Genomic DNA, 24,846 nt, shown 5'->3' with positions numbered 1-24,846 from the left:
AAAACCAGGAGGCAACATCACAAGAAGGCCTTAGCCTCTGTGTCCTGTTGTTGGACTTCCAGAGGAACTGGTTGGCCACTGTGTGGGACTGGATGCTGGACTAGATGGTCTGATCCAGCAGGGCTCTTCTTAAGTTTTTATGACATGGAGATGAGGAATACCATCCCCTCGACCCCGTTCAGCTGACTTCCCCAAATCTCCTCTCCCAGACTAGCACTTGGGAAGAGAAGCCGCAGGGAGCCAAGCAGTTCTGTACTCCACTATCCAATTTACTCCAGCACATACCCTCCTCTGCTCACTAGTGAATAACTTATATTTTAAAATGTCCCATCGAGTGCATTTTGAAAGACCCTGGTGTATATCTGTGTTTACAATACCAGTATTCTGAATAACTTTTTAAAATCCCATCTTCCAGTCTTACCGGTGCCACCATATTTGTCTGCCATGTTGATGTCAATGTCCAGTTTTAAATTCAGCATCGTCTGGATGACATCATTGCTGCCTTTACCAGCAGCCCACATAAAAGATGTTCGTCCCTCCAGATCTGAGTCATCTTTCACAGAAGGATGTTTTAAAAAGGCTTCCACTGTTTCCTAGAACACAAATATTCAGTTCGCATGAATAGTACAAAATGAAGGCAAAATAGGACTCTAGGATTCAGAGAGCGAATTAGTATCATGACATAGCAATGATTTTTTTTACATTAAAGAAAGAAAACCTCATTTAAAGAAAAAATAATTAAGACTTGGAATACTGTTGTTTAAAAAGCACTGGGAAAAGTCTCCATGCTCGATAGAAGCCTATTAACTTTGAAATTTAACAAAAAGTTATGGGTTCATTTCCAAGGAGCTGAAGAGCAGTTTGTGGACTTCACCATAAATGAATCTTTTAAACACACTTTTTAAAAACATAGGTTTCAGAGTTTTTAAAAGCTTTTTAAAATAACCGTTTTATGCTTCTTTAACACCACTTTATTGCTATTACATGATGTATACTTCAGTCCTCCACAATTACAAATCATCCCACAATCATATTTATACTTTCTCCTATGATTGATTTAATATTGTTGCTTAGATATATATGTTCAAACTACCACACCATTGCACTCATTTCTCATGCTAGCAAAGTTATACTCAAAATCCTACAAGCTAGGCTCCAGCAATATGTGGACCGAGAACTTCCAGAAGTACAGGCAGGATTTCGAAGAGGCAGAGGAACTAGAGATCAAATTGCCAAAAAAACTTGTATATATATAAAAAAAATAAAAATAAAATGTGCATCCTCAAAAAAAAAAAATCAAGAGGCAGAGGAACTTGAAATCAAATTGCCAACATACGCTGGATCATGGAGAAAGCTAGGGAGTTCCAGAAAAACATCTACTTCTGCTTCATTGACTATGCTAAAGCTTTTGATTGTGTGGAGCACAACAAATTGTGGCAAGTTCTTAAAGAGATGGGAATACCAGAGGATCTTATTTGTCTCTTGAGAAATCTATATGCAGGTCAAGAAGCAACAGTGAGAACCAGGCATGGAATCACTGACTGGCTCAAAATTGAGAAAGGAGTTCGGCAAGGCTGTATACTGTCGCCTTGCCTATTTAACTTGTATGCGGAGCACATCATGAGAAAGGCGGGGTTAGATGAGTCACAAATTGGGATCAAGATAGCAGGGAGAAATATCAACAACCTCAGATATGCAGATGATACCATTCTGATGGCAGAAAGCGAAGAGGAACTAAAGAGCCTGTTGATGTGGGTGAAGGAGGAGAATGCAAAAGTTGGCTTGAAACTCAACATCAAGAAAACAAAGATCATGGCATCCGGCCCTCTCAGTTCTTGGCAAATAGATGGGGAAGAAATGGAGATAGTGACAGATTTTATTTTCCTGGGCTCCAAGATCACTGCAGATGGGGACTGCAGCAAAGAAATTAAAAGACGCTTGCTCCTGGGGAGGAAAGCTATGTCAAATTTAGACAGCATCCTAAAAAGCAGAGACATCACCCTGCCAACAAAAGTGCGTTTAGTCAAGGCTATGGTATTCCCAGTTGCAATGTATGGCTGCGAAAGTTGGACCATAAGGAAGGCCGAGCGTCAAAGAATTGAGGCTTTTGAACTCTGGTGCTGGAGAAGACTCTTGCGAGTCCCTTGGACTGCAAGGCGAACAAACCGGTCAGTCCTAGAGGAGAACAACCCTGACTGCTCCTTTGAAGGCCAGATCCTGAAGATGAAACTCAAATACTTTGGCCACCTCATGAGAAGGAAGGACTCCCTGGAGAAGAGCCTAATGCTGGGAGCGATCGAGGGCAAAAGAAGAAGGGGACGACAGAGAATGAGGTGGCTGGATGGAGTCACTGAAGCAGTAGGTGCAAACTTAAATGGACTCCGGGGAATGGTAGAGGACAGGAAGGCCTGGAGGATCATTGTCCATGGTGTCGCGATGGGTCGGACATGACTTCGCACATAACAACAACAACAACAACCTACAGGTTACTAGGCACTGTAGATCAATCATCAGAAAGGCCAAAGCTGAGAGTGAGCTAAGATTGGACAGGGAATGGACTCCGGGGAATGGTAGAGGACAGGAAAACCTGGAGGATCATTGTCCATGAGGGCGCGATGGGTCGGACATGACTTCGCACCTAAGAATGATATATAACATTATCCTGAAAGCAACCTGTGGTTTGTATGATACTGTCGGGATACATGAGCCATTCCAATCCTCCCCCTCTGTATCTAATCTGTCGTATCATATGACCAGAACAGCTCCCAGCTGCATTCATGAATCGAAACACTGGACTCACCTGAAGGTTTCTTCTCTTCATTGAGGTGAAGTCATCCAGGCTGGTTAGGTCATGCCTCTGCTCGCTCAGGTTGGGCATTCATATGTAAATTTTTCCGAGCAGCATTCCTAAGTGACCTGAACCTGAATAGCCAGTCATATCTAAGCTTCGCTGCTCTTTGCAACAATATCAATTGTCCATTGTATTTTAGTTCCTTTTCCCTCCTTTTCATTTCTTTTCTTTTTTTTTTGCTTGCCATGTTCCCTCCGTGGACTCCTGGAGGCAGGCATAGATGACAAGGAACCTGGTCGCCCAGTGTTAGGTCCTGCAGGCCTGTTCCCTAGGGTGAGAAGTGGATGACTTCACCCACTGAAGAGAAGAAACCTTCAGGTGAGTCCAATGTTTCATTCTCCTTCAGTGGGGCTGAAGTCATCCAGGCTGGTTAGCTATACCAGAGCTTCTCACCAAGGTGGGCTGAGCTTCTTAACTCCTAGTTGCGCCCATGAGTACCTGCCGTCCAAATTCGGCCTCGTCCGAGGTTGCATGATCCATGTGATAGTCTCTCACGAAAGTGGATAGCGATGACCAGATCGCCGCCCTGCAGATGATTGCTACTGGGACTACAGTAGTTAAGGCTGCTGATGTAGAGGCGGATCGAGTAGAGCCGTTACTCCAATAGGTGGCACCTTGTGTTGTAACACGTATGCCTTCTGGATGCATAGCTTAACCCATCTTGTGATGGTTGATGTTGATGTCTTCCTCCCCATGGTCTGGGCCATGTATGACACAAACAGTGAGTCCGTACAGTGGAACCTGGCTGTCCTTCTCAAGTAGATGTGGAGGGCCCTGAGGACATCCAGCATGTGGCGGTCCTTGCCTCTCAGTGATGCTGGCTTGGGAAAGAAGGCTGGTAGTACCATCGGCTGCTCCAGGTGAAATGGGGAGTGCACCTTTGGTGTAAAACTTGGGTCAGTTCTTAATGTGACTGAGCCCTTTTCGAATGTACAGAGCTCCCTCCTGGAGGATGGGGCCACAAGTTTGGATACATGCCTGGCAGATGTAATTGCCACCAGGAAAGTGACCTTCCAAGTTAAGAAGTTCAACTGTACCCTGCGTATGGGCTCAAATGGCAGCCTTGTGAGGGCCCTAAGGACAACTGGGCGACTCCAGGTGGGGAACCTGTGATGGACCGGCCAATTGGGCAGCGCCCTTAATAAAATGCTTGACGTATGTGTTGGTCAAGAAGGAATTATGACGTTCGCGTCCCAGTACCATGCTGATCGCAGCCACCTGTCTGCGTAAAGTGTTGGCACAGAGGCCTAGTTTCCTTCCCACATTCAGAAAGGTGATGATGTCCTTGTATGAAGGTTGGAGCTCATTTACCTCTTTTGATGACTGCCCATTTGCGGAACGACCTCCACGTATGGTTATAGATGCGCCTGGTGGATGGTCTTCGGGCTCGAATGCTGACGTCAATGATCTCAAAGGACAACTGCAACCATTGGAGCACTTGCTGTTCAAGTTCCATGCCATCAATTGTAGCCACTCCGGCTCCGAGTGTAGGATGGGGCCCTGATGGAGGAGGTCAGCCATGAAGGGGAGTGTCCAGGTTGGAGAACCACGGACACCTTGGCTAGTGTGCTGCCACACTGATTGGCTTGCGGCCTGGCGGGCTTCTTGCTTCGGGAGGGGGGGAATAGAAGCTTGCCGGGCCGCAAGCTGGTCGGCCACTTTGGCGGCCGATTTGCTCGCAGCCTGGAGGGGCGGGTAGAGGGAGCAGCGGCCGCTGACATGGTGGCGGTGCAAACACACACACGCAGACTGCCGTGCATGCGTGTTTGCATCTGGTGAGACCACAGGCGCGCACGCACAGCAGTTTTGCCTATGCACAGCGCTGCCGCACATGCACGTTTGTGCCCCTGCCGGACACAAATGCGCACACGCAGCAAGTCCGCGCATGCGTGTTTGCGCTGGGGCAGCCGCGCGTGCGCAGGGCCCCGGGCCGCTCTCTCCGCCCACTCCAGTGCAACAGTCTGCGGCAGCCGGAAGATTGCAGACCGCTGTTCCAGGGATCCAAGAGCCTTGTTGTCTGGGATCACTTGCAACTTGTATCATGCTGCGGTCCGAACAAAAAGAGCTGTTCATATGCCCAGTGTCCTGGCTTCGTCCGAACCCACAGATTTAACGCCTAATTTATGTGATCGTTTGTTATGGAAGGCATTTCAGGAAAAGGCACAGGGGATGAGTCACACATGTGTGATGTTAAGGAAAGTAGGAAGAGGTCTGTGGAAGCGGATGGCTTCTCAAAGAGATTTCAGGCTTCCGGGACCAGAACTTTGGCCCAGCTCTGGGAGTGTTTTTGGTTTGTATCCACCTGTGACTGTCACCCTAGGGAGGTCATTTTGGTTCAGGCCATGGTCTGGGGAGACCAGCAGAAAAAAATCAGGATGCTAATAACTTTATGCTTAGTTCATACCCCCCCCCCCCCCAAATCAACGGGCCTAACTGGAATGAGAGGCCTGCGTTCCATTCCACTCCCCTTCTAGGGATGCCACCCTCCAGGTGGGTCAAAACAAGAAGAAAAGACATATCCTTATGACATTAAACAATAATAAAGAATGTTCTTAAACAATGTCCTTTCTTGAGTTTATTTTTAGTTTATTTCCTTGCAAGGACGTCAGCTAGAACGGTATTCCAGATAAACTACGTTTTCTATTATCTTTTCCTCTTCTTCAGTAATATCAGGGCTCTCTCAGCCTCCCCTCCCTCACAGGGTGTCTGTTGTGGGGAGAGGAAAGGGAAGGTGATTAGAAGCTGTTTTGAGACTCCTTCGGATAGAGAAAAGTGGCATATAAGAACCAACTCTTCTTCTGCAATAACATCAGGGCTCTCTCAGCCTCACCTCCCTCACAGGGTTTCTGTTGTGGGGAGAGGCTAACGGAGAGGCTGATTCTGTGAAGGCAAAGGGGTGGCAGGTTACAGTAGATGAGCGATTGGGATGTGAGTGTCCTGCATAGTGCAGGGAGTTGGACTAGATGACCCATGAGGTCCCTTCCAACTCTATGATTCTATGATTCTATGATCACGGTGACACCCTCCCGCATGATCCTGTTCAACAGTCTGCTGAAGATCGGCAGAGGTGGGAATGGGTAGACAAGGCCTGGCGGCTAGACACATATGAGTGTGTTCTCGTTCTCTGCGCCGTGGTGATGGAAGCGAGATGAAACGTCACATCTGAGTGTTCCCGGGTGTTGCCATCAGGTCCACTGAGGGCAAACCAAACCTGTCGGCGATTTGGGCAAACATCTTCCAGTTGAGCGTCCATCCCCCCCCTCCGGGGTTCAGGTCTTGGCGGATGAGCCAATCTACTTGCTGGTTTGCCAGGCCATGGAGATGCTCTGCCTTCAGGCTCGCAAGGTGTTGCTCCACCCAGGCAAGGAGTCGTCGGGCCTCTAGATAGAGGGAGCAGGAGCATGTGCCATCCTGTCTGTTGAAGTGTGGCTTCATTGTCATGTTGTCTGCGCATATCAGGACATGGCTGTTCTGAAGCATGCTCTGGAACGCCTTGAGGGCCAGGTGTATCATGTGGAGCTCCAGCTAGTGGATGCTTTGCTGGGTTTCCTGGGTGGACCAGCATCCCTGGGCTGTCCTTCCCATAGGGGGCCCCCCAGCCCCATTGGCTGATGTCTGTGATAACTACCACCTGTGGAGGTTGATGAAGTCCATGTCTCGCTGGAGATTTTGGGGACAGGTCCCCCAGTGAAACTTGTGGCAGGTACACGGTGATATTACTACTGTCCTCTGCCTCCTGACGATGTCACGCTGGATGGGAAAGAGGGCCCACTGGAGGGGGCTGGAATGAAATGGGACGATGTCCATTGTGGAAATCATGAGACCGTGTAAGGCTGCTAAGAACATGAGGTCCGTCTGATCTTCCTCAATGACCCTCGAGGTGAGCTGAATCAACTTGGCCTTTTTCTCCCCTGGTAAGTATACCCTCATCCTCTTGGTGCAAATTGTGGCTCCGAGATGTTGGAGGTTCCAGGTGTGATGGTTCCAGGTGGCTCTTTTCTTTGTTGATCTGGAAACCATGCTGTGAGTAACTGCATGGTCAGACATATGAATCCTTGGCCTTCAGAAGGAGGTCGTCAAGGAACTATGTACTCCATGTAGACGGAGGTGGGCTACCAGTGTTACTATGATTTTGGTGAACACACAGGGCGCAGATGAGAGACCGAAGGGTAGAGCCTTCTACTGGTAGTAGAAACCAGTACAAGGGTAGAAACGGAGGAAACGACGCAATTCCTGGTGAATCGGCAAATGGAGGTGCGCTTCCCAGAGGTTCAAGGATGTCAGCATGCCTGCCTCCTGAAGTACCTGTAAAATGCGTCGCAGGGATTCCATTCTGAATGTATGTTTTCGCACCCACACATTGAGTGCCTTGAGGTTCAGGACCGCACGCCAGTCCCCGGACTTCTTCGGAATGATGAAAAGTACAGAGTACATGCCGGAGTGCCTTTGATACTTTGGCACCTCTCTATCACTCCGATGGTGATCAAGTGTTGAATGGCCTGCGCCGAGTGGCGCTTTCTGTGTTGTGATTTTGGAGTTGGGGAGGCCATTCCCATTCTTCTCACACATAACACTATTTGTAACGGATTGTGATCTGCAAAGGTGTTTGGTAATATCTCCAAACTTGTCAATTTAGGTAGCATTTGTTTTGATGTCCAGCATTGATCCAATCTTAAATAAGCATCATGTCTATTTGAATAAAATGTGTACTGACACAGTTTTGGATGATGTTCCCTCCAGACATCTACTATTGCCAAATGTTGAAAGTTGGATCTTGTGGAAGATGTTATATATTGTGTGATACAATTGATTGTTAATTAATATAGCCTGTATTAGGTGTATGTCTGGAAAAAAAAGACAGAAAACTTTCCAAAGCTAATAGATCGCCAAAAAAAATTAATTAATGGTTGACGTAGCAGCTTTCTGGAGACAAAAGAAGGACATGTCAGCAGCTGCCAGAGCAAAACAATCTTAGGGATAAAGAGAAAGAACTAGAAAGACTAAAGCAACAACAACAAGAAAGACGAAAACACTACAGGAGCTCTATTTGGATGAACAGAGAACTTCAAGAGGAACTAAGAAAGAAAAGGGAAATGTTCAGGAAATGGAGGGAATGACAGAGTTCTAAAGAAGAGTACCTAGAGGTTTCTAGGCACTGTAGATCAATCATCAGAAAGGCCAAAGCTGAGAGTGAGCTAAGATTGGCCAGGGAAGCCCATTGTAACAAGAAAAGATTTTTCAGTTATGTGAGGAGCAAACGTAAAGTAAAGGAGGCAATAGGCCCACTGTTCGGGGCAGATGGACAAACTCTAACGGAGGATTCAGAGAAAGCAGAAAGGCCCAGAGCCTATTTTACTTTTTTCCCCCACAGGTCAAAGGGTTTAGGCACATCTAGAGATGGCAGTAGCCAAGGGATAGTGTCTGGGTGGCAGGCTGATATGGACAGAGAGGTTGTCGAGAGGCATTTAGCTGCACTGGATGAGTTCAAATCCCCTGGGCTGGATGAAATGCACCCGAGAGTGCTCAAAGAACTTTCCGGAGAACTTGCAGAACCCTTGTCCATCATCTTCAGGACCTCTTTAAGGATTGGAGATGTCCCGGAGGACTGGAAGAGAGCAAACATTATTCCGATCTTCAAAAAAGAGAGGAAGGATGACCCAGGAAACTACAGACCAGTGAGTCTGACCTCTTTTGTGGGGAAGATAATGGAGCAGATATTAAAGGGAACGATCTGCAAACATCTGGAGGACAATTTGGTGATCCAAGGAAGTCAGCATGGATTTGTCAGACCAACCTGGTTTCCTTTTTTGACCAAGTAACAGGTTTGCTGGATCGTGGAAATTCGGTTGATGTCGTTTATTTGGATTTTAGTAAAGCTTTTGATAAGGTTCCCTATGATGTTCTGAAGGATAAACTGAAGGATTGCAATCTGGATTTTCAGATAGCTAGGTGGATAGGGAATTAGTTAGAGAACCGCACTCAAAGAGTTGTTGTCAATGGTGTTTCATCAGACTGGAGGGAGGTGAGTAGCGGGGCATCTCAGGGCTCGGTGCTCGGTCCGGTACTTTTTAACATATTTATTAAGAATCTAGATGAGGGGACTGCTCATTAAGTTTGCAGATGACACCAAATTGGGAGGACTGGCAAATACTCCAGAAGATAGAGACAGAGTTCAACGCGATCTGAACACAATGGAAAAACGGGCAAATGAGAACAAGATGCAATTTAATAAAGATAAGTGTAAAGTTCTGCATCTGGGTCAGAAAAATGAAAAGCATGGCTACTGGATGGGGGATACGCTTCTAGGTAACACTGTGTGTGAACGAGACCTTGGGGTACTTGTGGATTGTAAACTAAACATGAGCAGGCAGTGTGATGCAGCAGTAAAAAAGGCAAATGCCATTTTGGGCTGTATCAACAGGGGCATCACATCAAAATCACAAGATGTCATAGTCCCATTGTATATGGCACTGGTCAGACCACATTTGGAGTACTGTGTGCAGTTCTGGAGGCCTCACTTCAAGAAGGACGTAGATAAAATTGAAAGGGTACAGAGGAGAGCGACGAGGATGATCTAGGGCCAAGGGACCAAGCCCTATGAAGATAGGTTGAAGGACTTGGGAATGTTCAGCCTGGAGAAAAGGAGGTTGAGAGGGGACATGATAGCCCTCTTTAAGTATTTGAAAGGTTGTCACTTGGAGGAGGGCAGGCAATGTGATTCTAAAGGAAAGAAGGAAAGAAGGAAGAAAGGAAGAAAGGAAGAAAGGAAGAAAGGAAGAAAGAAGCTCCGTCAGGGCTTGGCTCCCCCCTCCCCTTCTGAGCTTCCCTAACTAGTACAGAACACTTTTCTGTTTCAGTGAGGGGGGGGGAGAGGAAGACCTAGTTCAAATCAATCTGAATTCAGCAGGATCCACACTGGAAAAAAACACAGTAAGTGCAGAATCAGCCCTGAGAGTGCTCAGGATGGCTCATGCATACTAGGAAAACATTGTGTAAAATGGCCCAAGAGGCTGCACAGCAAACACTTTGTTAATATGCAATGAAATAACTGTATCAGGTGTCCCAGAAAGCTAGGCGTGCTGTGTTCATATCTGGCTGTGCTCTGATGCAAAAGAACACCTTGAAAGCACCCTCCCCTCCCTTCCTGACCATCTCTTTCCTCTCCCTTTCAAAGAACAAGACCTGTCCTAGATATCTATCTTCCTGGTATAGCAGGCGCGGATGCACACACAAACTATTTGGCTTTTCATTCGTGTTCACAAGAGGCCAGCCTTCTCTTCCTGCCCTACTGGTACAATAGGCAAGTTCTTGGATTGAGCAAGCCCAGGACGAGAAAAGGAAATAACGTTTTTCTTTTTAAAGCACAGAAAAAATGTCAGGTTTCCCACACTTTTAATCACAATGGGCTGTCCTACTTCATGAGGGAACCCTGTTCCCAAACCACTGACCTCAAATAGTGGACCCTTTTAAAGTTTTCAAATACATACAGAATCTTCCGCAAGGGAGATCTTGCCCTCCTTACAGCAGCAGTAGTGAAGACCAATCAGCACCCTCTGACTTCCTCCCCACTACAACGGGGTATCTAGGGGTAGTAGAGATAAGGCTTGAGTTTCTTTATCACTGCATCTTGTTTTATTGTGCTTAGTATTTGTGTATATTGTTGTTTTATGGGTTTTATTGCAGTTTTATATGTTGTAACTTGCCTTGAGCCTCCGGGGGGAGGTGAGTAAACAATTTAATTAATTAATTAATTATAATAAACAAAGTTCAAACCAAAGAACACTGGACTCTACTGGACAGGTGGATTTTTAAAAGGCAACAGAGAGGCCAGGTGATGAAGAAGGCTCTGGAAAGAGAGAATGGGCCGGTTTACAGGCCTCTGTGATTCAAGGTGAATTTCCTTACAATTTCAAATTATAGCTGCTATGTTGTACTGAGAAGCCAACCTGCTATGAGCCTCAGTTCTCACCCTTCCTGTTTGTCTGCTGCAGACCAGCCACATCAATGGCTTAGCAATAACTGACTGTAGCAGTTGCATATGTTGAGATCCGAAATGATTATACAAAATTAGTGCTTTACATGTAAGGGCATGCATCAACCCCCAGAGTCATTCCATCAGTGTGGTGTAGTGGTTAGGAGTGTAGTGGTTGGGAGAGACATCTTGGTGAAGTGGTTGGGAGAGTGCAGACTTCTAATTTGGTGAACCGGGTTTTATTTCCCACTCCGCCTCCACATGCAGCTAGCTGGGTGACCTTGGGCTCGCCACAGCACTGGTAAAACTGTTCTGACCGAGCAGGAATATCAGGGCTCTCTCAGCCTCACCTCCCTCACACGGTGTCTGTTGTGGGGAGAGGAAGGGAAGGCGATTGGAAGCCCCTTTGAGACTCCTTTGGGTAGAGAAAAGTGGCATCTAAGAACCAACTCTTCTTCTTCAGTAATCTCAGGGCTCTCTCAGCCTCACCTCCCTCACACGGTGTCTGTTGTGGGGAGAGGAAAGGGAAAGTGAATGTAAGCTGCTTAGAGACTCCTTCGGGTAGAGAAAAGTTGCATATAAGAACCAACTCTTCTTCAGTAATATCAGGGCTCTCTCAGCCTCACCCACCCCACAGGGTGTCTGTTGTGGGGAGAGGAAAGGGAAGGTGACTGTAAGCCGCTTTGAGACTCCTTCAGGTAGAGAAAAGTGGTACATAAGAACCAACTCTTCTTCTTCGTAGCGCATAGATTATTAGAACAGGATCTGGAAGACCCAAGTGTAAACTCTGCCCCGGAAGCTCTCTGGTGACCTTGTGCCAGTGACACGCTCTTGATTTAACCTACCACATAGGGTTGCTGTTGTGAGGGTAAAATTTGTTTGTTTGTTTGTTTATTTACTTACTTATTTGAATGAATGAAATTGAGGAGAGGAGAATGGCGGAAGCCATGTTAGGTTCCTAATGGGGAGAATGGTGGGGTACAAATGAAGCAGATAAATAAATTAAACCAATAGTTTGAATCATTCAAGAAAAAATGATAATACTTCCTAATCCAAGATTAGTTAAGAAATGTCCCTGAGTCCATACTAGCTTCTGGGTCACTTTCAAGATCTCTGGGTCGATGATATGCCAGACCTTTGTACAAAAGAGAGAATAGCAAGTAACGGGCAAGAAGCTCCCAGAACTTTCACCTCCATTTGGCAGAGATTCCTGGGCTGATTTGTAGAACACCTTAAGGATGAACAAAATCTGTGGCAGAATATGAGCTTATGCAATTCACTGCTCACTTCTTCAGGTAACTTACTGCAAAGTTGCTCTGTGCTGCATAATGTAAAGGGGTTGCCCCTTGGCTGTCGGATGGGATGCTTCCTGATTTGTTCCTTTCTAAAAGAAGGTGAGCAATCTGTGCGTGACCTAAGGAGAGAGCAAAACAGTGGAAACTGGGACACATGTTTGTTATGCCAAGATGTGCCCGGGTAATCCTTGGTGGGCTCCCATCCAAATTCTGACCTGAGCTAGACATGCTTGAATTCTGAGATCTGATGAGATCAGGCTAGCCTTGGCTATCCAGGTCAGGGCTTAAAATAACTACACCAAAATGATAGGGCAACCAAACTGTCATCCTTGCATATTCTACATCCCTTCTCAGCCATGTTATCTTCTGTCTCTCTTTAAACATCCTTTCCTAGTTCTCCGGTCTCTCCTTCATTGCTTCTAGCTCCACCCTCTTAGAATCCTTGTGTCACTCATTTGCCCTTAAAGACATTTTTCCTAGCCAAACATGTACATCATCTTTGGAATAAGTTGTTGCTGTTATTGCTGTTGTTAGGTGCAAAGTCGTGTCTGACCCATCATGACCCCATGGACAATGATCCTGCAGGCCTTCCCGTCCTCTACCATTCCTCGAAGTCCATTTAAGTTTGCACCGACTGCTTCTGTGACTACATCCAGCCACCTCATTCTCTGTCGTCCCCTTCTTCTTTTGCCCTCGATCGCTCCCAGCATTAGGCTCTTCTCCAGGGAGTCCTTCCTTCTCATGACCAAGCATTTCAATAGCCAAAGTATTTCAGTTTCATCTTCAGGATCTGGCCTTCTAAGAAGCAGTCCGGGCTGATCTCCTCTAGGACTGACAAGGCGGTTTGTTCGCCTTGCAGTCCAAGGGACTCGCAAGAGTCTTCTCCAGCACAGAGTTCAAAAGCCTCAATTCTTTGACGCTCGGCCTTCCTTATGGTTCAACTTTCACAGCCATATTTTGCAACTGGGAATACCATAGCCTTGACTAGATGCACTTTTGTTGGCAGGGTGATGTCCCTGCTTTTTAGGATGCAGTCTAGATTTGTCATAGCTTTCCTCCTCAGAGCAAGCATCTTTTAATTTCTTTGCTGCAGTCCCCATCTGCAGTGATCTTGGAGCCCGGGAAAATAAAATCTATCACTTCCTCCATTTGTGCCCAATTTATTTGCCAGGAATAGAGAGGGTTGGATGCCATGATCTTTGTTTTCTTGATGTTGAATTTCAAGCGAACTTTTGCACTCTCCTCCTTCACCCGCATCAACAGGCTCTTTAATTCCTCTTTACTTTCTGCCATTAGAATGGTATCATCTGCATATCTGAGGTTGTTGATATTTCTCCCTGCAATCTTGATCCCAATTTGTGACTCATCTAACCCCGCCTTTCTCATGATGTGCTCCTCATACAAGTTAAATAGGCAAGGCGACAGTATACAGCCTTGCCGAACTCCTTTCTCAATTTTGAGCCAATCAGTGATTCCATGCCTGGTTCTCACTGTTGCTTCTTGACATGCATATAGATTTCTCAAGAGACAGATAAGATGCTCTGGTATTCCCATCAGTTTAAGAACTTGTCACAATTTGTTGTGCTCCACACAATCAATGGCTTTAGCATAGTCAATGAAGCAGAAGTAAGTGTTCTTCTGGAACTCCCAGCTTTCTCCATGATCTAGCGCAGTGGTCCCCAACCTGCGGGCCGTGGCCCGGCGCCGGGCCGCAAAGGCCATGGCGCCGGGCCGCGGCTCCCTCTCCCCGCCCCCCACCCCGCAGTAAAAAACTTACCGGGCCGCAAGCTTGCGGCCCGGGAAGCTTCTTACTGCGGGAGGGCGGGGAGAGGGAATCAGGGCGGGCGCGCCCGTGTGGGTGTGGCCCGATGCGCGGGCGCAGCACCCGGGCGCGGCCCGATGCGGGGGCGCGGCACCTGGGCGCGGCACCTGGGTGCGGCCCAATGCGTGGGCGCGGCCCGCGGGCACGGCCCGATGCGTGGGCGCGGCCCACGGGCGCGGCCCGATGCGTGGGCGTGGCCCGCGGGCTGCGCCCCGATACCCTGCCGGTCCCCAACTTCAGAAAGGTTGGGGACCACTGATCTAGCGTATGTTGGCAATGTGATCTCTAGTTCCTCTGCCTCTTCGAAATCCTGCCTGTACTTCTGGAAGTTCTCGGTCCACATATTGCTGGAGCCAAGTTTGTAGGATTTTAATCCTAACTTTGCTAGCATGAGAAATGAGTGCAATGGTGCGGTAGTTTGAACATTCTTTGGCATTGCCGTTTTTTGTAAACTGACCTTTTCCAATCCTGTGGCCACTGTTGAGTTTTCCAAATTTGCTGGCATATTGAGTGTAGCACTTTTACTGCATCGTCTTTTAAGATTCTGAATAGTTCAACCCGAAATGCTGTCACCTCCACTAGCTTTATTGTTGCTCAGACTTCCAAAGGCCCATTTGACTTCACATTCCAGGATGTCTGGCTCCAGGTCAGTGACTACTGCCTCGTGGTTATCAGGAATGTTAAGCTTGCTCTTGTATAGTTCTTCCGTATAATTTTGCCACCTTTTTAAATCTCTTCTGCTTCTGTTGGGTCCCTACCATTTTGGTCTTTTATCATACCCATCTTTGCATGAAATGTTCTCTTCATATCTCCAATTTTTTTGAAAAGATCTCTGGTCCTCCCTATTCTATTGTTTTCTTCTATTTGCTTGCACTGTTCATTTAAGAATGCATTCTTATCTCTTCTAGCTATTCTCTGGAATTCAGCATTCAGTTGGGTGTATCTTTCTCTTTCTCCCTTGCCTTTCACTTCCCTTCTCTCCTCAGCTATTTGTAAAGCTTCCTCAGACAGCCATTTTGCTTTCTTGCATTTCTTTTTCTTTGGGATGGTTTTAGTTGCTACCTCTTGTACAATGTTGCAAACCTCTGTCCATAGTTTTTTAGGCACGGTGTCTTTCAGATCTAATTCCTTAAATCTATTTGTTACCTCTACTGTATATTCGTTAGGGATATGATTGAGTTCATATCTGAGTGGCCTAGTGCTTTTCCCTACTCTTTTCAATTTGAGCCTAAGTTTTGCAACAAGCTAAACCACAATCGGCTCCTGGTCTTGTTTTTACTGACTGTATAGAACTTCTCCATCTTTGGCTGCAGAGCACATAGTCAATCTGATTTCTGTGTTGACCGTCTGGTGATGTCCATGTGTAGAGTCGTCTCTTGGGTTGTTGGAAAAGAGTGTTTGCTATGACCATTGTATTCTCTTGACAAAATTCTACCAGCCTGTGCCCTGCTTCATTTTGTACTCCAAGGTCAAACTTGCCTGTTATCCCGGTTATCTTTTGGCTTCCTACTTTAGCATTCCAATCCCCCATGATGATAAGCTCATCATTTTTGGCGTTGCTTCTAGGTGTTGAAGGGCTTCATAGAACTGGTCAACTTCATCCTCTTCAGCAGCAGTGGTTGGGGCATAGACCGGGATTACTGTGATGTTGAATGGTTTGCCTTGGATTCGAACTGAGATAATTCTGTCATTTTGGGGATTGCATCCCAAGACTGCTTTTCCTACTCTTTTATTGGTTATGATGATGATGAAGGCTACTCCATTTCTTCTGAGAGATTCTTTCCACAGTAGTATACCTGATGGTCATCTGAATTAAATTCACCCATTCCTGTCCATTTTAGTTCACTGATTCCTAAAATGTTGATGTTCAGTCTTGTCATCTCTTGTTGAACCACATCCAGCTTGCCTTGATTCATGGATCTGACGTTCCAGGTTCCTATGGAATAAACATTTTTATAGCATCGGACTGTCTTTTCACCTCCAGTTACTTCCACAACTGAGCGTCCTTTCGGCTTTGGCCCAGCCGCTTCATTCATTCTGGCGCTACTTTTACTAGCCGTCTGCTCATCCCCAGTAGCATATTGGACACCTTCCGACCTGAGGGGCTCATCTTCCGGTATCTTATCGTTTTGCCTTTTGGAACTGTCCATTGGGTTTTCATGGGAAAGATACTGGAGTGGTTTGCCATTTCCTTCTCCAGTGGATCACCTTTTGTCAGAGGTCTCAGCTATGACCTGTCTGTCTTGGGTGGCCCTGCATGGCATAGCTCATAGCTTCATTGAACTACGCAAGCCCCTTCGCCACAACAAGGCAGTGATCCTTGAAGGGGTTGGAATAAGTAAGTAACCTAATTCAGAAAACCAATGTTCCACAAAACTATAAATAGAATACAGAAAGTTTGCCACGTAGTATTTACCCAGTAAAGCTGCCCAGTGAAGCGGTGTTCGAAATAAGTTGTCATAAGAAGTCACGTTGCAGCCTTCATAAGACGTCAACAAATCAACGACAGCCACGTTCCCATCAGCAACTGCAAAATGGAGAGGTGTCCGTCCTTCATAGTCTTGCCAGTTCAACAGAGACTCAGTGGGAGCAGCATCCTATTACACAAAAATTACAGGCAATTAAGCTACACTGATATTTTAAAAGAATGCCAGTGGCTATATTAAAAAATAATATTAAGCACTGATTCAGCAGTGCAATTGCAAGACAACAACAAAGATAAGAACATTTAAGCACTAAACAGCTGCACTATTGCTGTATCTGTTCATTTTATATCTACTTTATTTAGAAGTTTGATTTATAGACCTCCCATCCCACTTTTCAGTTTAGGAGATTGTATCTCTTTTCAGTTTATTAGAACAAAGTTAAGACTCACAAAGTTTTATTCAAGATTTAAGCTTTTGTATGCATGCACACTTCTTTAGAAACTGCAGAACAAAATATCCTCAACTGTTGCACATAGGTAGAAAGAGGGGGGGGGGGGAATCAATCCAGATGGTGAATACCCTTGCTCTGGAGCACACTTGCCCTTGCCATTGAGGCTGAAATGCCTCTGCATTTATCTAGGAGCTTGCGGCAATGAAACAGACATGTGAGTGGAAAAAAATTCTATGTGAATTTGACACAGCACAGGTCAAATTGACCAAGCACAGCACATTGTCTTGCAGACTGTGACAGTGATGGAGGTACCGGCTGCAAAGCAAACTGTCTTCTGTGACATCACTGCATTCACACAATTGCTTTCCAGCACTGTTTTATTAGTCTGTGAGGGCCCTGTGGAGGCAAACCCATAAAAGGTGCATGTATTATCTCACTGTTTTGTGAAGCACTCTCCTCTGCTGTGACTTAGATGTTCTGACTGATTCAGTTCAAAGTCAGGGTGATGCTAGAGTATCCCTTATTGGCATTAAAGGAAAAAGTTCAATTATAATTATTTTAAACAAAGACTTACCAAGATGCATCTGACGGTGTGAACAGCACTTGGGTCCTTGTGGTTAGCTGCCCAGTGAAGGGGGATTTTGCCTTCAACATCTGGGATCCCAATATTAGAATCATGTTTGATTAAAAGTTTCACATGCTCGGGATTATTGTAATAAGAACTCCAGTGAAGAGCAGTTTGCTGGGGGAAAGGAAGATACAGATTGTAGAAATGAAACAAGCTCCATGGACTGTTTATGATTTTTAAAATTATCTTAGACAAGGTAACATAAATATGTTAGAGCCTTTTAAACCAGATCAGAAAACGCATACCATATTACACTAAACTTCTGTAAATTCCAATGTACAGAGGGAGAAAATGAATGCAGTTCCTGACTTGTTTATGTTTAATCTCTTGATATGAATTTGGGATTGAATCCTGTGGATCCATGTCACTAGCATATTCTGAAGAAGGAAGGTTGAAGGACAGTTCCTCTGCTAGCAGAACAGATCTGCAAGATCCAGCCTAAAATGTCTAGTATCCAACACACAAAATCAAATCATAATTCATTGCAGTCACCCAAGAAAGTGATGGCTTTCTGTGCATGCCCTATTTGTCAGCGAAAGAGAGGCTGTATCAGAATGCCAATCCTGAATCAACAGCCTTTAAATTTTCTTCAAATAGGTCCCTACTGGTAGAAACCAACACATGGAAGTTGCTTACACCGATTCCAGAAAAAACTGGCTGAACTAAGAGTTGGCAAACCTCCACGCAAAGACATTGCATAGTTACTGGGGAATGAGAAACCCTCTTTAAGAGTTCACGTTATTCCATTTAAAAGCACAATGTGGAACTTGTACAAGAAACAGTAGCAATTCAGAGTTTTAAATCTGTTTTGACAACTGAAAATTCACCAGGATAGTATAAACAGTAAAACAAATGTTAGTACCTTATTTTTGTCCTGTGTATCGATCTCTCCTGGTGCCATATATTTTAGCAACAAAGCTAAACACTTTGGGCTCTTGTGCCGGGTAGTCAAGTGCAATGGCGTGATTTCTTCCAAATCCTTCTTCATCCAATTTGCTCTACGAGTCAGGAGAAGCTTCATAAAGCGATAGTCTCCCTGGGTGATTTAACAGAGGGACAAAAGGTAGAGGTTCATCCATTAGTATACAATAATATCCTTATCCATTGTTGTTCCTCTATATACTTATGAAACAGCCTAGGGGGTGGGACGTGTCCAGCTGTCCAAGTTGGAATAAGGACAATCAAGGTGCAGCCAGCTTTGCCCTGATTGGCCCTGCCCCTGCAGCTCCTGCCCTCCGTCCCTGGACTCTAGCCTTTTTGCTCTCAGACGCCTCAGTGCCTGGAGCCAGCAGCAGGTAACAGGAGAGGGCCCTGGGCAAAGGATCGTGGTAGATGGACTCCTAACGAGGACCTCCCGGCCTGCTGACTGCTCACGGACTGCTAAGGAGCTGACTATCTGACTGCTAAGGAGCTCTGTTGGCCCTGCTAATGAGCTGCCCAGCCCCCACCCACCCCACTTGATCTGGCTGTGAGCTGCCGCCCAAGGCCACCTTAAGTTGCCTGGCCAGGGGCCAGGGGAGGGGACCCTTTCAAGGCCTGTTCTTAGGAACGGGCTTTGAAGCTAGTTATTTCTTAAAATTAAAATAGAAGTTGAAGAACTGTGATTTCTTTCCTTCTGAATACTGTTTCAAATACAGTCTCCATTGCATTTATCACATTAAATATCAGTCACAACCTGGTAGCCCCCACCCATGGTTAATATTAAGAAAACTGAGTCATACCTTGTAGGTACGCTGTTGTGTGTGTGTGTGTTTTTTTATTTGCAGCTGCAAGAAATGAAGTTTCAGCCATCTTCCAAGGTTTTATCCTGCAAGGGTGCAGGGAAGAGTGGCAATCATTTGGCCCCTTTCATTACTTAACAGCTTGCTTTCTCAGGATGCTGCCTGGTAGATAGCTCCACCTCTCACATGGGTTGCCAAATTGGGGGGGGGGCACAGCTTTGCACTCTCTGCCCTCCCTATGCCCCCTGCCCAAGCTCCATGGTCCCTTAAGATATTTTCACCACCAAGTAGCCTGAAGTTTGACTAGTGTGGACTGCCTTGGACTTGGAATTATGAAAGGTCCCTGAATCCCTTCGCTTCCTCCAAAATGATAATGCCAAATTGTGGGAATAGGGGGAGCCCTACTCCGGGCCCTTCCCCCTTCGGCTGTGTTGCTATCTTGTCGCTCTGTCCCAACCCCACCCCTTGGTATTTAGCCTGTGAGCCCCGCCCCCGTCTTCCACGTCTTTTCTTTCAGGATGTCATACTGTCGTAGGCTCTGCAGGTAAGTAACCATGGCTTTCTTTCCACAGGTTCGCCTACTCGTTTTCTCTGCCTGGCCCTTCCTAAAGGAGCTGGGGTTGTGGTGTTTTGCTGTAACCACCCCTCCCCACCTTTCTTTCCACGGGCTGTCAGAGGCTCACCTTCTAAAACGTCTCGCAAAAGTCCAACAGACCCAGGTTTCTGACAAGTGCCTTGTTCCTTTTTATCGTCGTCCCTGTGTGCCTGTCTGCCTTTCATCCCCTCCCCCGTGATTGTCAGGGCTTCTATGTCTGGGCGTGATTCCTCCTCCCCTGAACATCTGAGCGGAGCCCGTCTCCTCTCTGTCTATTTTCCTTTCCTTTCTTTGATTCATCTTCGGCTCCACCCCCTTGCCACTGCTCTTGCTGATTCCCGGCCTTGGTCCTAAAGTGGCGCTGGGTTTGAAGTTTCTCAGCTTGCCCTCCAGGACCGGTTTCTTCTCCACCTCCCCCGCGGTCTTGGCAACCCCACCCGGACACAAGTTGCTTACAGCCACAGGTGAGACAGCCCCCCCCCCCTTCCATCCCTCCTCCCAAGGCAAGTCATCAAGCAGGACAGGGAAAACTAGATTTTCCTGAAGAGAGAACTCAGCCATGGGGAGCAGTTCAAAAAGAAAGCATTGCATAGATGGTGAGAGAACTGGGCACATTGGCTTAAGGCGACATGGCAGGGTCTCATGGTAATTGTAGAATCATGGAATCATAGAGCTGAAAGGGGCCATACAGGCCATCTAGTCCAACCCATGCAAGATTAGCCAAAAGCATCCGGGTTAAGTATGAGGCAAAATAGGTCCTGAGCCTTTCTGCTTTCTCTCAGTCCTCTGCCAGAGCGTCTCCATTTCCACCCAACAATACGCCTATTGCCTTGTTTACCTTAAGTATGCTCCTCACATATCTGAAGAAGCCTTCCTTGTTATAGTTGGCTTCCATGGACACCTGGAGAGCCATAGTTTGGCCACCCTTGGCTTCAGGGGTCAATCTCCAGATTACTCAGTTACAAGGGCACTGTCAGGTCATTAGGTGATCCTAATGTTTTTATCTAACACTCCCCTAGTCTATCTGTGGCACCTAGGCTGGTAATCTCTTCTACATTCCTCTCCCCCCCCCCAAGAGATGGGAGGCCAGGGCCACTCAGGGCCCCTCCAGTCCAGCCTCAGCCAAGAGAACCAAACAGCTTCTCAGCAACTGCCAACAGGGTTTCCACGGATGGAATCCGCTCTGATTGGCTGCCCTGGAAAGGAGAGTGGAATGCTGGGATTCCCTGGTTCACTACAAATGATAAAGTGTTAGTACATTTACAAAAACAATCATCGATAAAGGTGAAAAATATGAAGTTTCACGTCCTCGGTACTGACTTACTCTCAAGAGCAAGCCCCAGGCCTCCTTCCCAAACTTTCTAACTTTGGGTCTTTCTTGGGGGAAGTCCATTAATGGTATTTGAGCCAATTAGGGTTAGGGGCCAGGAAGCTAGCCTCAATCCAACAATTTATATGTCATGCTATATTATGTCATGCCATATACTGTTTTTATTGCATTGTTTTCTGACTTCTGAATCTGAATCTGCTGCGCTGCGCTCTTCCCCCCACGCCCATGGCTGCCGCTCGAGCAGAGCTGGACCCTGCTACAGCCTGCCCCACTGTCGCTGCGCCCAACACTCAAGCACACAAACAGCATGCCGCCCGAGCAGAGCTGGACCCTCTGCTATAGCCTGCCCTGTTGTTGCCGCACCTCGCTCACCATCTGCCCTCACAGCCAATGCCCAAAGGACCATCCACCGCAGCAGGACCCTCCAGTACAGCCCACTATCGCTGCAGCCCTAATGCTACCGCACCCACCAGCCAACCTGCCTCAGCAGCCCCTCCGAGACCACCACCCACCAACTACATGCAAACAACCGAAAAAGGGAACACTTCCAAAAAAGAAGAAAAGGAAAGCAGAAAAAGAAAAGGAACACTCTCATAGACAAAAGAAAAGAGAAGTACCTAATCTTGGGGGTAGGGGGACTTCGCCATAAATATCGCTACTTGTAAGGAGGAAGGGAGAGGACACAAACAGATATAATTTGTTGCCAGAAAAGGGAAGGGACGTCACAAAAAAGTATTAGAAATTAAGTGGGAATAGTATCTCTACTTGCAAGGGGGAGGGGGAGGACACAAACGGTCATTATTTTGTTATATTTGTTCCCTGACAGGGAGAAGGGACACCAAACAGACTATTAGAAATTTGAGTGGGAACAAATTAGGTGGGAAGAAAATTAAGCGGGAAATCACTGTTATACACAAAAAAGGGGGGAGAGGGAGGAGAGAGAAAAGAAAAAAAAAGAAAGAAAAAGGAGGACATCAGACAGGCTACTAGAATTCTTGAGAGAATAATATCAGGTGGGTACATTGTTGTATGCACAAAAAAAGGGGGAAGGGAAGTGGAAAAAAGGAGGGAAAATAAAGAAAAAGGGAGGGGAAGAGAGAGAGGGATACCATTCTATGCACAAAGGTCAAAAGGGAAAAAGAGAAAAAAGGGGGAGGGATTATTCCCCAATCTACTTACCCAACTACCAACCCACAGCTGACCACCCAACCCAATTGATTGACTCCAAACTAAATTAACCACTACCCAGCATGAACTAATCTACTCATCTACCCAACCAATTCCAATTAATTGTTCCCTTACCTAACCAGATTATCCAGCTATCCATCCAGCTACAAATCAATTGCTCCCTTACATAACCTGTTCTACTGAAAAGATTGGGAAGGAAAGTGAAAAAAGAAGAAACAATTTGCCAACAATAAAAGAAGGGAAAGAGAGGAGGAGGGGAGAGAAAAAATTAATCTGCATAACAACAAAAGGGAAGAAAGAAGGGAAAGAAGGAAACACCTTTGCCCATCTATCCACCCAAAACAATTAATTACTATCAACTGAACTATCCCTAAAACAATTATTTCCCCAATTAATCAATTCCATCAATTGAGCTAACCAAAACCCACCCCAAAAACAATTAATTCAACCAACTAATTGATCCAGACCAAACCTACCTAACAACTTACCCTCCACTTGCCAACTGATCCTAAAAGAAATAACAGGGCCCCTAAAGGGGTCAGGGATCCCAATAATAAGGGGCAGAGGCAGGGACAGTGGATGGTGGAGATACACTGAATCAAGAGGCCCGAAAATCAATCATATTCGGGGCCCCTTCCAAACTCTGCCCCATCCCTCGCGACACTAGGGTGGAGGCAAAGGCAAACAACCCATCTCTGACACTAATGCTGTACAAGGTCAGGTCAATAAAGAACAAAACCTCTACCCTGCAAAATTATTTTGCAGAACAAAAAGCAGACTTGGCGTGAGTGACAGAAACATGGATCAGGGAGGGCGAAACAGTTGCCCTCAAAGACCTAGCCCCTGCCAGGTTCTCTGTTCTCTACCAGTCTCGGACACCGGGATGGGGAGGAGGGGTGGCAATCCTGACCCAAAAGGCTTCCTTCTTCAGGGCCCTTCCTGAGCCATCAATACCAGGCATTGAATGTGTCGGCCTCAGGGATCAATACTGTACCATGCACCCAATGTACCACCAGATGCCCTGCCTGCCCTGCTAGAGGTGGTGATGGCCCCGATGCTACAGTTTCCTATTGGTTCTGGGAGACTTTAATGTCCATGCTGAGCTGCTGTCTTCTAGAACTAGGCAGAACCTGGTGTCATTCATGGTGACACTAGGGCTCTCGCAGTTTGTTGTTGGCCGCACCCATCAAGCAGGTCACACCCTGGATCTCATTTCCGGCATAAGTCTGAATGTGGATCTGGTCACGGCAACTGCTGTGCCATGGTAAGACCACTATGCCCTGAAGGCTTGGCTATGGCTACCACCCCCTCCTCAGTTGGGCACTGAGCACATTTTAGCTAGCCCGCGGAGACTTAGGGATCCAATCGGATTCCTAAATGCACTGCGAGAACCAATGCCTCCCGGCACTTCTCTCAATGGCCTGGTCAACGACTGGCACAACAGACTTCTGACTACCATTGATAAGATAGCTCCCCAACATCCTCTCCGCCCCTGTCTCAAACGGTACACAGAGGAACTTGGCAGTAAGAAACGGGAAAAGAGACAGCTAAAGCGAGTTTGGAGGAAGATTCACAACGAAGCCTCAAGAACACCTTATAGAACGCAGATGAAGTATCAGATGGTGTTGAAGTCAGTAAAACCCAATTTTTACTCGGCTACCTTCGCATCTGCATACTCACACCCAGCTCAATTGTTTAAGGTAGTTCGATGTCTTACTGCTCTGGTAGAAGGGCAACAAAACAGTAGCCAACTGGAGATTCGGCGGAAATATGGCATCTTGAGTAGTCCACAAGTGCAAACTCTGGAGCCTGATAGGGGTCTATTGCGGAAGCAATCGGCAGAAAGAGGAGGGGTACACAAACCCTTCCCTGAATTTTCTACCCAAGAAGTCCTGGTGATTTCTTGGTGCCGTCTCCAATCCTTTGGGAGCCCTTCTCCCCGGATAATAGGCTGCTGATGTTTCGGGTCCAGAAGTTTCGCCGTCACCATTTTCTCTGACTCACTCCAATTTTCTCGATACTAAAATGCTATGAAACCCACTTCTATGATTCAGCTACTGCTTTGAAATTGAACACAAGGACTGAATACGAAGTTGCAGTCGGAGAGCCCCAATGCAACTCAATCAGTGACTTCATCACAACTGCAAGTAAAAACCCTGTGCAGGGATCCACACTGGGTCTTTCTTTTATTTTCTGCTGTTTTCTACTTGGGTAGATTATAAGGAAGCCACCCTGGACTGGGACAGGCTAAGCAGATATAGTGAATTCAAAACAAAATCTAAATCATCTGACTTACACGGTTGTTTTGTCTCCAGAGATTGAGGCAGCGATTTGGAAGGTCTCGCGGTAACTTGGTTCCAGAACGGGATTCCCTGCTGCCCTGGCTTCAACGCATCATATAATGGTGCCAGGAAGTTTGATGGTGTGACCAGCTTTGTACGAGATACTTCACCACTAAAAACTATTGCACCAAAAAGTGTTTAATGATTGGACCATAATTTTTAAATTTGATCTTTGTCTATTTGTTTTGTTTATCTTTTTCTTTTCTTTTTTATCGTTGGCTTTTG

At 46.4% G+C, this 24,846-nt stretch overlaps 1 protein-coding gene across 6 annotated transcripts in view; it reads right to left on the bottom strand.

Moving 5' to 3' along the window:
• INVS (inversin) overlaps positions 1–24,846 on the bottom strand; it is a 168,238-nt gene that overhangs the window by 62,039 nt on the left and 81,353 nt on the right. For 4 of the 6 annotated variants that reach the window (XM_077304617.1, XM_077304619.1, XM_077304618.1 and 1 more), the window contains 5 exons: positions 18,308–18,481; positions 17,392–17,559; positions 16,357–16,537; positions 12,128–12,237; positions 422–593 (listed from right to left, as the gene is read on the bottom strand). In XM_077304617.1, coding sequence (XP_077160732.1) covers positions 422–593; positions 12,128–12,237; positions 16,357–16,537; positions 17,392–17,559; positions 18,308–18,481 — 805 coding nt within the window. Of the gene's footprint in view, positions 1–421; positions 594–12,127; positions 12,238–16,356; positions 16,538–17,391; positions 17,560–18,307; positions 18,482–19,166; positions 19,188–20,599; positions 20,855–24,846 lie in introns of those variants that run through there. The other 2 variants (XM_077304620.1, XM_077304622.1) reach the window with 2 other exon arrangements.

This window comes from Paroedura picta, chromosome 11 (assembly GCF_049243985.1).
Source record: "Paroedura picta isolate Pp20150507F chromosome 11, Ppicta_v3.0, whole genome shotgun sequence".
NCBI classification, from domain to species: domain Eukaryota; kingdom Metazoa; phylum Chordata; class Lepidosauria; order Squamata; family Gekkonidae; genus Paroedura; species Paroedura picta.
This window is presented reverse-complemented; position numbering and strand designations above follow the sequence as displayed.